At 49.0% G+C, this 14,982-nt stretch overlaps 1 protein-coding gene across 1 annotated transcript in view; it reads left to right on the top strand.

Moving 5' to 3' along the window:
- Positions 1-685: 685 nt before the first annotated feature.
- Rassf4 (Ras association (RalGDS/AF-6) domain family member 4) overlaps positions 686-14,982 on the top strand; it is a 40,829-nt gene continuing 26,532 nt past the window's right edge. Inside the window, exons 1-3 of the mRNA NM_178045.4 lie at positions 686-798; positions 12,586-12,679; positions 14,922-14,982. The exon at positions 14,922-14,982 is cut by the window's right edge and continues 15 nt beyond it. Coding sequence (NP_835146.3) covers positions 12,618-12,679; positions 14,922-14,982 — 123 coding nt within the window. The 5' untranslated portion in view covers positions 686-798; positions 12,586-12,617. The remainder of the gene's footprint in view (positions 799-12,585; positions 12,680-14,921) is intronic.

Below are 14,982 nucleotides of genomic sequence, written 5' to 3'. Positions count from 1 at the left end.
AGGGAGGGCAAGAGGTCCTGAAGTCAGGACTGGGAACCATGAAATAAAACAGAGTCAACAAAGCTCCCTTGCCTCACAGCCGCCCAGCTTCCCTAAGCTCCCAGCCTATAGCCTGGGGCTCTGCCTCAGCGCTGGCCAATCTCCTCAGAAAACAGCGACCGAGAGAGAGGAAACTAACTTTTTAAATTCACCAGCTCCTATTTTTTAATGTAGCTTTCTGAGAAGCCACAACTTTGCTTGCAGGTGCCACCTGGACAATAAATAAATGTCCCAGACTTCACGCGCGCGAACACACACTCCACCCTCCCTAGGAAGCGCACAGTAGTAGCTGTAGCGCCTGCGCAGAGGTCTTTGTTGAAACCCAAGTATCTGCGTTACCCAGGCTCCCTGGCCTCCGCCTGTGTAGACCGAGGGCCCCTGGGGACCCACTCCTACTGCTTTCTCTTTGCGTCCTGGGGTGCCCTCGAGGATTGGGGACTTAAGTGATGCGCGAAGCGCTTAGTGGTGTCCGTAAAGATCGAACAAGTGAGCAAATGCTCGGGGTCTACTTGAGGGGCATCAGTACCAAGCACCCTAGAAGGAAGAGATGGGCTGATAGGCAAAGCAGTTGACCAGAGAGAAGGGGCGTGTCCAGGGCGGAGAGGGGCGTGTTCGGGGGCGGGAGGAGGTGTGTCTAGGGTGGGCTGGGACGGACTTGATCCCTGCAGCAGATGCAGGGCTCTTGAGTCCGTGCAGGCACAATTCTAGTGCACGCGACCTCTCTTGCTGGTGGCCTCTGGACCGCGCGATGACTGAACGGTGAGTGATGCTCAGACTGCAAAGGTAGTGGGCATCCTTGGAGCACCCTACCTTCGACCCTGGGGCCGCGATCAGGCAGGGCGCTAGAGCCTGAGCACTTGCACCCCCAGCCGCAGTGCGCGAGTCTCCTCCCCCTGCCAGCCTGGCGCACTGCGGGCTTCCAGCCAAGGGCTGAGGGTGGCAAGGCGCCTAACATCTCCTAGATAAGGTACTTTCCGGGCAAAATCTTAGCAGGGCACGTGAATCCAACGGCCGGCTACACTTGTGCTCACCTCATCCTCCTCTCAGCCAGCTTCCTAGAAACACGATCTTAGAGGCGGGAAGAGGGTTTCAGCAAGACCTTAAGATTTTACAGCTGGAAAGCCAACGCTAGGATGATTACTCATCCAGACACTTGTTTCTCCGTCGCTGTTGGTGCGGTGGGCCATAACCAAAGGGCTACACAATATGCCACTCACGTATAGTTTCAGGGCTAAACTCCACCTGTCTCCTGATTCTTTGGGGCCCGTTCTCTTCTTTGAGATCTCCGGCACCTCACTATCTCTCTGGAGCCTGAAGCCCAATGTCGACAGTGTTTATTGTGGATGAAGTCCTAGGGTCATAGTTGTTTAAACTGGTGATGAACTCCAGATTGAAAATAGAAAGGATTTGACAGGGTCATACAATGCAGTCAGGGTAAGCTTTGAGCCCAGACCTTTGGGGAGGCTGGGTTGTTTAACCTAAAAGTATGTCGAAGAAAATGCTTGAAATTGTCTTTATTTATTTATTTATTTACTTACTTACTTACTTACTTATTATTGAGAAACAGACAGATGCACACTCACTCACACACCAGAGAGAGAGAGAGAGAGAGAGAGAGAGAGAGAGAGAGAGAGAGAGAGCGCATGTACATGTGTACCTGTGGGTCATAGTGGCTGTGTGCAAGACAACTCTGTGGCATCAGTCGTTTCTCCCCGTCCGCTTTCCTGTGACTTTTGAGGATTAAACTTAGGTCCTGAGGCTTTGGCAGCAAGCGCTTTACTCATAGAGCCTCCTCACCAGCCCTTGAAACTGTTTAAAAGTAAGCTATCAGCACTAGGAAGTCGCTGCAGGCCTAAAGCTTTTGCTGTTTCCCCAAACTTGTAGTTCCCCGAATCTCCTTCCTGCCTATGGGATTTCCCCTGGGACAAACCCTGAGATAGGATTGGAGCCCTGCCACCCCCTTGCTTGACCTTCGGTAGCGAAGATGGGCTGTGATATAGTCCCCTAGTTGCCCCAGGGACACTCTATACCAGCTGCCACTACAACTAGCTAACTCAAGGCCTAGAGGTGGCACAACAGTTGAGGTCACACACCAAGTCAGTGACAAAGAAAATCTCAGCCAGCATGGTTCTCAGAGTCACTGCAGCAGACATTCTCAGCCTGGGATCCAGGGCAACTGGACTCAGGCATCCTGATCATCCTCATTCACTCACGCTTCTCTCTCTCTCTCTCTCTCTCTCTCTCTCTCTCTCTCTCTCTCTCTCTCTCCCCTTCTCTCCCTCTCGTGTGTGTGTGTGTGTGTGTGTGTGTGTGTGTGTGTATGCATGCACAGTCACACTCACCCATTTTTCTTGTTCGGGGATGATGGTGTTATGTTTTCAAAGGGATCCATGTCCCAAGGGATTCTAAGACATAGCAACTGGTCTCCAGAGAAACCTCTCCCAGCATCTGCACATGGTGCACAGACTAGGCCAAAGGTCGCATGCGTGTGGCAGATATTACAGTGTTGAGAACAACCTGGCAGCCAGTACCAAGTAGTCAGGGGGGCTGCTCAGCTGGGCTGCACTCCTGGACCCAGGCAAACTGAGTATCCATTTGGCCCCCATACCATAGCTGGGAGGATTCCTGTCTCCATGAATGTCTCTTCCATAGGTAGGGAGTGAGCCTGGATTGGAGTGGAGGGGATGCGGGGACAGGAAATATGAGTATATTGTATGAGGGGGAGAGGGAGGGTTGGAAATTACTTTATTACCTCAGCTTACGGGAAAGAACACTGGAGGGCAACAGCAGAAACCAGCAATCTGTCCTGCAGGTGTGTGGGTGGGACCCTGCCTCTGGGCTGCAATTTAACCCAGCGAGTCACAGGGAGGAGAGATGGCTGCAGAGGGGACAAGGACAAGGACCTGTATCTTCAGAGAAAGGGAAACATTGCCAAGGAAGCCTACATGGCAGAGAGGGTTCATATAAGGTCACCAGGACCATAGGGGTCACATGGCAGAGGTGGCCTGGCTAGGGGAGTCGCCCTGGTAGGAGTGGAGATTGTGATGGCTGTGCTTTGTCAGACCTCCCTGGATCTCCATCACCTCCAGCTGGCAGGGTACACAACCTCTCAGGGCTTTCCCAGCTGGTGGGACTGAGCAGCCTTGGACAGGAGCAGGAGGGGTGTGGCTGAGCCAGAGGTGGGTAATGTCAGGGGAGGGGAGAAGAGAGGCCATTACAACTGAACAGCGGGAGAGGGCGGCAGCTGCTAAGTGGCTGCCTGCTGTTTATGCCTAAGCAGCAGGCTATCTAGGTGGCTGTACAACTAAGGACAGACAGCCTGTGTCCAGCCGGATCCCCTCAGCAGACAGCTGGCTGCTCTCTGGGGAAGCCCCGGCTCTGTGAGGGCTGACAGGTGCTGAAACGGTCTTTTAGAGGCTCACTGTTTTCAGTGTCTGGACTCCTGTCCCCAGCATTAGGAGCAGGGGGCACAGGCTTCCCAGTTGTACAGGGCAGTGTAGCCTGCATCTGCCTCCCTTCTGGCCTGCTGGAGGCCTTTGGCTGTGCCTGTCCCTGTCCCCTTTTTATTGCCGCTCAAGCTGCTTTATGTCTTAATTGGTTCGCATCAACGAATCGTGCGTACCAGGACAGGTGAGAGCAGAGATGGCCAAGCTGTCTGGTCTCACTGACCAACTTACATTTTACTTTAGATGTTGACCCATTGCCCATATTGCCAAGTGAGGACAGTACTGTCACCACAGTTTGGGAAGGGCCCTCTACAGACTGCAAAGCAGGCTGCCCATAGGCTCATCATAAAAGGCTGTTAGGTGCACTCAAGTTCTCATGTCCTGAGTATTCCGCCCCCGTGGTAGCCAACCCCTTGTTCCTTCTGCAGCCGATCCAGAGGGACTAGATCCCATAGTGATGTAAAGAACCAGAATCTGGCCTTCTGTGGAAAGAAAAGGAAAAGGGCCCCGGACCTAGGAGTTGTGAAAGCTTCTGTGGCCTTTGTCACTCCACAGCAGGCTGTGTGCCAGCTGTCGCTGCCTCCCCATGCTGGCAGAACAGAGCGGTCGCTGAAGCAGAAAGTCTGGACAACTCACCCATTGTCTGTTCATAGAGGGAAGGTAGCCAGGTATGCCACACTGCCTGAGGCTCCTCTGAGGGGCAGAGAGAGCATCTATCTGCCAGAGAAGTGAGCTCAGAGGCCTGGGCTGTGCCTGCTGGGCTGTAGGGGGCGAGCAGGACCTGGACAAAGGCTGCTGGGGGAGGGGGCGGCCCTGCTGAGTTAGCAGTCTGTCTGGTTCTATCAGGGGCTGCTTCTGACTTGCCTGGGTGGCAGGCCAGGCCTCTCTTCATCTATTTCTACCAAGGATCATCTCTCTGAGCACTGGGTTCCAGATAAGATTATGATTGTGGATTTTTATTGCAAAAGAATGAAAGTAGGCCATTGGAGATGCTTGTGTTTGGACACCCTGCCCAGGGAATAGGGCGTTTCAGCACTAAGGAAGACGGTTCAAGAGAGTGCTCCACTCTGCTTCCTCAGGAGTGGATGTTCTCCCTCTTCAAGCTCTCCCTGACAGCAATAGTCTCTAAGTCACCCCTTAGGTATACTGCAACTCACTGAGACACTGTGAGCTTGAGAGTAAGTGACAGCAGACTCCAATCAGCCCAGTGAGGAATCTTAAAGGCAAACCCGTGCTCACTGGTTACTGAACCCTTAGTCAGAACCTGGGCCCCTACTCAGCTGTGGCCGCCCACCTCAGTACACACATTCAAAGACCCAAACTGAAAGTGGAAAACTGAGCTGGCGCACGCCTTTAATCCTGACACTCGGAAGGCAGAGGCAGGCAGATCTCTTGAGTCTGATGCCAGCCTGCTCTGCAGAGGGAGTTCTAGGACAGCCAGGGCTACACAGAGAAACCCTGTCTTTAAAAAAAAGAGAGAGAGAGAGAAAGGAGAAAAAAAAACAGGAAAAAGGAGATTTATTCAATGTGACCACATTGGGAGGAGGGACAACAAAAGCCAGAGAACCCCACAAGTCCATTTTACCCCAGGGTCCTGAAGTACAGTGAAATCAGAGGGTCAGGGCTATGCCCTTCTTAAGGTGTGGCCCTGCCCTCCTTTGACCCAGCCTTATCTGGGCTTCAGTTTGGCCCTGTAAGGTTGTGAAATCTCTGAGAGATGCATTCCCCCCTGCTTCCCCTTTTCCTTCTCCCAGCATGTGCTTTCTGGGGAAATTCCCATTTGTTTAAATAGCCCCATAGGCAGATTGAAAGACGCAACGTATCTCTAGAATATCTTCACTTCTGCTAGGCGAGCTAAACAAATGGGGGCGGAGGGGGGCGTCTGTGGGACATTCTGGAGCTCAGTGGGGATGGAGTATGAGGTACCACTCAGGGAGGACGTGTTTGACATCCAGGGAAGCCAGGTGACTCACTGAAGGCCGTGGAGCTGATGACAACAACTAAATCATTAATAAACAATAAAGTTGTTCCAGTACAGACGCTGTTTTCTAAGGGCCCTACGCCCCTCCCCCATGAGACCTATTGCCTGTGGTTGCAACCTGTAATTGCAAGAGCCTATTTTGCTGAATGGTCCTGAATGGTCCTCCTTAGCCTCCACTCCTCCCCCAACTCCTCCCTCGACTCCTCCCCCGACTCCTCCCCTCACTGCATCCTGAGATCCTCCCAGGATGCTGTGCCATACTCTTCCCCTGCCAAGCTTCTCTGTTTACCTTGTAAGAAACCAGGGTCTTCCCAGGCTGGCTTCCTGGCTTCCATCCTGTCTCCTCTGAGTAGCTGATGCTGTGTCCTCAGGAACCTGCTGAGGGAAAACGGGGAGAACAAGCACTAAGCCATCGCTCTGTGCTCTAGTGCTCCCTGCTCTAGTGCTCCCTGCTCTAGTGCTCCCTGCTCTAGTGGACGAGCGCTGTCAACTGCCTTACTGTCAACCACAGCAGTCTCTGCTTATTTTCTATTTGAATAAGAGCACTGCACCTGAGGAAATGCCAAAGCCAATAGAGAGCAATATTCTTATTGTAGAGATGGAAAAGTCGAGGCTCGGAGAGGAGGCATCTGCAGTCACCCAGGTCTTAGTAGCTCCCAGCCCTGAGGAAGAAGGCCTTTCTGCTACACTGCTTAACTTAAAGGAAATTCTACGTGCAAATGCTTCTACTGTGAAGTAAAAGAGAGGACGGATTCTCCTTCTGAGGGAGAGTAGAGATACTGTAAACTAAGGCAGGCCATGAGTCAGATGCCACAAACTAGTCCCATACCTGTCTTGCAAGTGTGTGCTCCATTTGGTCTCCTCCCTTTCTCTCTGATTATTGTTTCTCCCTACCCCCTCCCCTCCCCTCCCCTCCCCTCCCCTCCCCTCCCCTCCCCTCCCCTCCCCTCCCCTCCCCTCCCCTCCTCTTCTCTTCTCTTCTCTTCTCTTTTCTCTTCTTCCTCTCTCTCTTTCCCTCCCCCTCTCGTCTCCCCCTCTCTTTCCCCTCTCTCCCCTCTCTTCCCTCTCTCTTCTCTCCCCTCTTTCCCCTCTCTCCTCTCTCTCTCTCCTCTCCCCCTTTCTTCTCCCCCCCTCCTCTTTCCCCTGTGCCCTCTTCCCCCCCTTCCCCCCCTCACATATTTACTAAGCAGCCTTTACTGCCTGGACTTAAATGTGACTGGGCTGGCTGTTGTCAACTCTGCCTCCTGAGTACTTAGTACTATCTTCTAAATGTATTTAAATGTATACAAATTTAATGGAACACTTCTCCTTGTTAGTCAGTCTGGAATAGGTTATGCTGCAGTAAGAAATGCCCGAAACACCAGTGTCTTAGCTAATCCAGCAGAGATGGCTTCTCTTTCCAAATGCAAATCCACTGTGGGTGGGTCAAGGATTCTGGTCCACAGAATCCCCCAGGGACCCGGGCTGACCACAGTAGTGACTGCATCATTAGAACATGTGGCTTTCCAGCTGGCTATGGCAATAGGTAGTCACTGCTTCTTTTTCTTTAAAAATAGAAGTGTATGTGGCCTGGAGAGATGTTCCAGTGGTTAAGCATGTATACTGCTCTTCCAGAGGACTGGAGTTCACAATTTGAAATCTCGATTTCCTACTTGAGAGAATCTGAGATAACTGTCTTTCTGAGTCTGCCTTAATTTGCTTTACATCATGATCTCCAGTTCCATCCATTTTGTATCTTTTTCTTACCTCTGTGTGTTTATGGCAATAGACAGATCTGGTTCTTTTTCTTAACAACAACAACAACGTTCACAAGTGTGCTGACTTAGAACCCCTTGGGCACATACATATGAGTGCATAGCTGGGCCATATGCTAGTTCTTTTTCATCTTTCTTGAATCTCCATATTGATTTCCATTGTGAGTGCACAGATTGCCTTTCCCACCAGCGGGAAATAAGAGGCCCCTTGCCCCGCATTCTTGCCAGTATTTGTTTTCATGATGACAGACATTCCAACTGCTTTAATTTGCATTTTTCCCAATGGCCAAGGATCTTGAATGCCTTTTCAAGTATTTATTGGCCATTTGTATTTCCTATTTCAAGTCTGGTTCTGTTTGTGGATTAGATGGCTCAGATTTCAGTGTTTAAGGTTTTTTTGGTTCTTTATGTATTCTAGATATCCGTTGTGGTTGATAGAGATTTTCCCCACACTCTCTGGGTTCCTTCACCCTATTGTCTGTTCATGTAACATCATCTGTCCATTCTTGGAATTATTTCATAAGCTGTTGGGATTCTTTTCAGGATACCCTTGCTCATGGGACTTGTGTTTTACCTGTTTTCCTCCAGCAGTTTTAAAGCGTCAAGCCCACATTCAGGTCTCGTTTCATTCTCCTACACATGAGATTTGGCTTTCCTGGAACATTTGCTAGGTAGGCTGTCTTTCTGCAGCGGGTGGTTTGATAGACACTGTCATCAAAATTTCGTTGGCTGTAGCTCTGTGTTTTATTTCTGGGTCATTGGTTCTGTTCAGGCATCTGAGATCTGCTCGGCTGTTGCTGTATGGTGGCTGTGGGCTGTGACACGATTCGGTGTGTTTATGCCTTACCCACTGCACATTCTGCTAAGGATCACTTTGACTCTTTGGGTCTGTATCAGCGTTAGAGTTGTTTTCTCTATGTTTTGTGAAGGATGCCATTGAGGTCTGAATGAGGCTTGTGTTGAATGTGTGCATTGTTTTCGGTAATGTAGCCACTTTCACAACATTAATTGTTGTGAAATAATTGTGAATCATAGGTTGCTCAATCCTTGATGGCCAGCCTATAGCCAACGTTATACTAAATAGGGGGAAATTGGAAGCATTTCCGGTAAAATCTAGAGCAAGACTTTCTCCTCTTTTATTCAAAATATAGTATTTGAAGTCATAGAACAGTAAGAGAAGAAAGAGAAAGAAAAGTGATAAAGATTAGAAAGATCGGTCATTCCCATTTGCAGGCAACATGGCCCTGTCCTTAAAAGACCCTGAAGAGTCTCCAGAAATCTCGCAGAACTTACATACTCTCAGCAAAGTAATGGGATAGAAAGTGGGGGTGGGTGGGGGTGGGGAAGTAGATTTTCTATATAACCATAGCAGACTTGCAAAGGAAGAAGTCAGAAAGAAGAGTACCAATCATGATAGCCTCTAAAAAACCAAATTGTGTAGGCATTCTCATGAAAATGGGTAGACCTGCTTGGTTTGGAGAGATAAATACTGCTCATTTGCTCTCATACACAGAGCCTCACTTTTAATGATCTAATTATGTGTGTGTACTCGTGCTGGAGTGACTGGGTAGCCGTCAGGAGACCAGTTGTTAATGCGCCATCCAGAACGTGATCCACACATGTCCTTTTTATAGCAGAAAGGTAACATGACTCCGTCAAGGAGCTGGGAAAGATTGCTAATCATTTTACATAGTTATTCTTAGGCAGCAAGTGCTTCTGCCCAAAGCACCAAACTTTAAGTGGTGGTACACCAACCCATAAAAACCCAGATTTCAGCTGGGCGTCGTGGCTCACACCTTTAAGCCCATCACTTGTGAGGCAAAGGCAGACGGATCTCTGTGAGTTCAATTCTAGCCTGGTCTACAAAAAAAGAGTCAGGGATAGCCAGAACTTCGTAAAGAAACCCTATCTTGAAAAAAAACAAAGCAATCCAAACCAAACCAAACAAACCAGGTTTCTGGTTTCCTATGAGCAAGTCAGAAGATCTACATTTTAAAAAGAGGAATGTGTCCCCAGTTCCCTGTGATCTCTGTAACAAATATCCCTAAAGTAAGCCAGCCCTTTAATCTCTAGACACGGCTACCTTTTTTGCTTTTCTTTCTTAGATATAATGTCATTCTGGAGCTCAAGTTGAACTTCAATTTGCAGCGATCCTCCTGTCACAGTTTGGGATTGCAGGAATGAGCCTGGCTTACATTTTGTATTACTGCTGTATGTACAGCTCTGGAAAGACTGACTCATGGGGGAGCCAATGAATCTTGTACTCACTTTGTCACACCACAATGGGCCATAGACAAGTGTGAGGCAGAAGAGCATCACCCCTTACACACACACACACACACACACACACACACACACACACACACACTGCACTGGTGCCCCCAGAGGGATCACTTATTAAATGGGATTATAAATAGTGAAGAAGCGGCAGGTCAGAAATTCTGCCCCACCCTGGCCTGGGCTTGCTCCACTCCTGTGTGCTGGCGGAGCAGAGTCTCTTTTGGTGCCTAGTGCCTTACAAGCTATTGAAAAGACAGAGTGTCAAGCACTCTGAGGCTGTGTAGGGCTGCATTTCTTCCTCACTGCCAGGGTGGCAGAATGCTTCCTATGTGCTGCTTGGGGAGACAAAATGCAAGGGTGTTAGGGCTGCATTTCTTCCTCACTGCTGGGGAGCGAGGCCACTCTGGGAAGGTGAAATACAGTCTAGGATAGGGGGGTCCCAGCCGGTGTTTCTCCTGGTGAAAACAGTGGGGGCTGGGACAAAGACTGTGGTTCTCAAACTCCTGTGTACCCAGATGCCGCCGCTGGGACCCATGAGGAGTTGGGAATCAGGGTTCATGAGCAGGTGATGAGCCTGGGATGGGAGGAATCTGGCTCTGAGTGAGGGCTAGGAGTACGAAAGGACCTTCTACTTAGGCAAGGCTCTGTATGACGAAACCCCACCACCACCGTCACTCAGTGGTGCTTAATGAAGGAGACAGTCTTTGCTTATCCAAACAGGGCCAAACAGTTCTGCTCAGCAGCATTTAAGGAACTACCCAGAACAGGAATTCACCCACCCTTTCAACAAGCCAAGCAGAGGGAACCAGGCTCTGTTTTGAAACCCCTGTTGCTGGGCCAACGAGAATACACAGGGAGTCCCCAGCTCTGATCTCTGCTGGGGCAGTGCTGCCTTACAATGTAGGCCAAAGCCTGCTCTGCAAAGGGCCTGGCTTCTCCGAAGGCCATGGCTGAGCTCGCTTCTCAGTGGGCAAAGCTGTGTTGATGGGATAGTTCTAAGGTTGCCTCTAAACCTGTCTCCCCCAGGTCCTCCCATTTCTCACAGCCAACAGTAATTCTCCTGCTTCCGCCATCAAACGGCCATTTAGGGGTGATGTCCATCTTGAGGGTAATAGGCAAGGAGTCAGGGGGTTGAAGAGTAGAGATTGCATTGGTACTGAGGGTGTGCTAGGCTTCATCTTACTGCCTGGCAAATAGAAAGCCCCACCCCCACCCCTTGTGAGGGTCCTCAGCCAGGAAGCAGTAACTTCTACCTGTCTCTACTTTCTATAACTGGGGCAACCATGGTCTCAAATTATTAAGTGGAAAAATGTGGAAATAAATATCTGAAGAGTTTTAAGCTGAATGCCATTCTGAGGAGCTGATGAAATCTAACCATCCGACTTCTTCCTGCCTAGGCACAAAGTCTCCATGTCCCTCACATGCACACTCCATGCACCTGTTAGAGTCACTTACAAGCCACCTCTGTCATCAGACCGGCTGACAGGGTATCAGTGCTTGAGTTTAAGGAACTTAACACTCTTGTTTTACTTGTTTGATTTAATAATGTAGTTATTAAATGCCCCAAAGACAGTTGTGCTCTCTAGCCAGACACACCAGGGAGAAATGAACTGATCAAATTCTCCACCCATTGAGAAATAGTGAGGTGTTGTGTCATTAGGATCTGGTAAAAATGAGTCTTCTGTCCATGAACATTCTGACAGAAAAAGAATCCATGTGAGGTTTTTTGTTTATTTGTTTTTTTACCTAAAACTTTACAAGCTGTGGCCACAATCCAGCCAGGTTTATCACTAAGCTGGGCAGGCATTCAGTCACAGAGTGTGGGAACTTTCACAGTCTTTGGAAACCACTGGGGAATCCATAACATATCTACATGCCATACAGGATAATAACTGTGATTCAAAGGGAGCCAGAAGGATAGAGAAACAATCTCGCACTTCATATTCCATGAAAGCAGTATGGGCAGGCAGGAAGGCCCTCTTGCTTCTGTGGAAAGGAGACAGAGAGAGCGTGAATTTTGAGTCTGCCACAGAACCTGAAGGCTGGACCCAGCCTTAACATAGGTTAAGAATTTGCCAAGAGCCATATAGGATAGAAAAATTAAGAGACCAGAATCAACCATCCAGACTCTTGTGTCTAAAGAGGACCCTACTGCTGTTCATTGGTTGGTTTTTGGCTTCACCTTTGTCTTGTTTTCCCACTCATGTGGGAATATTGGTTAATGCGTCATAGTGTTGTAAGGACTAGACAATTCACAGAACTGCTTTGCAGTCCAGAAGGAGTAAGTGAGACACAGATGAATCTCCCAGGAGAGCTGGCCCAAGGGATGGACTCCAAAGCAATTGATGGGATCACCACCCCATCTCAGTGGGAAAGGAAGAAAGAGGACCAGAGTGGCTTTGAAAGACTCTAGAAAAGCCTAGAAGAAGCCAACATCTAGAATGTTCACCTAAGATAAGAAGAGTACGTGGCTCAAAATGTTTAGGAGCTGATCTAGAGTCTTGGAGATCCTGTAGAGCTTTCTGGAGGGACAGGCAGGCTAGCTTCTTAACCTGATGCTTCCGAGTTTAGCCTGCATTTGGATGGGTCTGATGTGAGAGGGTGGATAAGTGTTCTCATGCCCAAGATATCGGGGCTGAACAACACTGAATGTGGCTCCTCCCGCTCCCCCATCAGCACACACCTGTCCTAGCTAGTCAACCTGACACAAGTTATCTAAAAGGAGGGAACTTTAATTGAGAAAATACCTCCATAAGATCCAGTTGTAAGGTATTTTCTTAATTAGTGATTGATGGAGAAGGTCCCAGTCCATTGTGGGTGGTGCCTTATTTTTGGGCTGGTGGCCCTGTGTGCTATAAGAAAGAAAACTGAGCAAGCCATGATTAATGAACAAGCCAATAAGTAGCACCATTGCGTGGCCTCTGCATCAGCTTCTGCCTCCAGCTTTCTGCCCTGAGTGTCTGTCCTGACTTCCCTTGATGATAAACAGTGATATGGAAGTGTGAACCAAATAAACGTTTTCCTCCCCAACTTGTGTTAATTAATAATAACTCTAAGACAACATCCTTTGTCATCTTTCCAACAGGTGACCTCTGGGTCTGAGGACGAGAGTTGAAGATGAAGGAAGCTTGCTCTTCCAGCTCTCATGTTCCTGTCAGCGACAGCAAGTACATTCTGAAGTATGTTTGAGCATGCAGGGTGGGGGTGGGGGGAGCTCTGCAGCCACCCATGGCCTTCCCTGCATGGAGGCCTGGGTGTTGGTGCCAGAACTCTTCAGAGGTGACGCTGTGCCCTGGGGACAGTGGTTGGTCCTTTTGTTGGGAGGCTGCCTCTCTTTGTAGATCAAGATATTCTTTGAAAAATGGGTTTCAGCACCAAGGGCGGTGGCCATGGAGGGCTACAGTGACAGTATGTAATTGTTGACAAACTAGAATTATATGGAAACTCTTGCTGTTTAAAACGGTTTAAAATTCCGGTTATGGATTTTAATGAAAGAAAAAAAGTGTACTTTATGGATATATTTTAACTTTGCTTATTTTTATTTACTCTGTCTCATAAAAACTACTTGGAATATTTCCTCTGAACCAAAGAAAAGCATATTTTTATCATATTTATTTGTGTGTGTATTTGAGAGTGTGTGTGTGAGTGTGTGTGTCAAAGAGTGTGTGTGAGAGAGTGTGTGTGTGTGAGAGTGTGTGTGTGTGTGAGAGAGAGTGTGTGTGTGTGAGAGTGTGTGTGTGTGAGAGAGAGAGTGTGTGTGTGTGAGAGTGTGTGTTTGTGTGAGAGTATGTGTGTGTGAGAGTGTGTGAGAGAGAGAGAGAGAGTGTGTGTGTGTGTGTGTGAGAGAGAGAGAGAGAGAGAGAAGAGAGAGAGCATGTGGGGGGGGTTAGGGGTGCCTGCCAGAGCAACCTTTGGGAATCACTCCCTTCGTCCACCATGTGGGTCTCAGGGGTCACACGGGTCACACACAGATTGCCAGGTTTGGCAGTAAGTGCCTTTACCTGCTCAGCCATCTTGCCAGTCTGAGAAGCATTTTTCATTTAAGTTCTTTTTTTTCATTTCATCTTGCATTTTGAGTCCTAAGTATGAATGCTTTCTAAGATTGGGCTTGATTGACTTCACATAGCTGTGAATTTCCCAATATGTTTGTGCCCAGCCTTTGCACATTTGTGGCACAGGACAAAGGCAGCAGGGAATCCTCATTTACCGCTGCTGCTCAGTCACACACGGTTACCCCTGTTGGTTCCCCGTCTCCTCATCATGCACAGGACACACCTATCCAAACCCCAGGATGTCATTGTTCTCCTGTAGTGAGTGGGGTTGGGGATGCTGCCGGGAAGGTGATGGAGCATCGAGGTCCAGCCAGGGACCACAGTCAGGAAGTTAGAGCACACTCTAGTTAGTTAGCACACGCTTTTCACACACCAATGTACTAGCTCCCGCTGATTCTGTATTTATGGACAAGCATCCTGGATGCTCAGTTTGGTCAGTATAACCTGTTAGCTTTACCTGCCCTCTTCCCCCTTTCAACCTGCTAGGAGGCTGAAAACTCCCCTGCATGTGTCATACCCCATAGCCCCCTAGCCTAGATCCATGGTTCTGCTGATTTTCCTTGTCCCGACCATCCCTTGGGCACGATCGCTTCCCAGCGTACTGGGAGAAAGTGTTTGAGCAGAGTGGCCTGCTTGGGCCCTGTCACCCTCACCCCAGGACTTACCTCTGGACAGTCCAGACAGGGAGCCATCTGGTAATCCAAGCCATCAAGGCCTCCAGAGGCAGAGGGTCACAGGAGAGCACAAGAAGGCTGTTAGGACTGCTTATAGGCAATAGTGAACACGCACACACACCCTGTAGTGAATATGCATACAGGCCCTATAGTGAACATGTACACAGGCCCTATAGTGAACACACACACACACCCTATAGTGAACATATACACACATCTTATAGTGAACATGTACACAGGCCCTCTAGTGAACATGCACACACGCCCTATAGTGATCATACACACACATCTTATAGTGATCATGCACACACATCCTATAGTGAATATGCACACATATCCTATAGTGAACATGAACACACATCCTATAGTGAATGTGCACATATGCCCTAGTGCTTCCTGTGGGGTGAGAACCTGCGTGAGAATTTTGCTTGCTTCTCAGCACCTTTGCCTTCGCTACCTTCCTCCCCCAATTCCCACAAGGGCCGAGATACAGAAGCGGCTGGGGGAGGAAAGGTCAACTGTCGTGGTGGGACAATTGGGTCTCTGGGTTGAGTAGATATGGTTGGCAAAGATGTATGCTACTACATTTATTTTACGGATGGATGAAGAAAGTGAGGTCCGTGGTATCAACGATGCCTTGCCTGAGGGCAGCTTCTCCACTCTCCAAGCGTCCATGTGTGTCTGTGTCGTTTTAGGTCAGAACTCTTAAGCCTGCTCAAAACCTACAACTGCTACCATGAAGGCAGGAGCTTTCAG

The sequence above is a fragment of the Mus musculus genome, chromosome 6, assembly GCF_000001635.26.
Source record: "Mus musculus strain C57BL/6J chromosome 6, GRCm38.p6 C57BL/6J".
Classification (NCBI taxonomy): Eukaryota; Metazoa; Chordata; class Mammalia; order Rodentia; family Muridae; genus Mus; species Mus musculus.
This window is presented reverse-complemented; position numbering and strand designations above follow the sequence as displayed.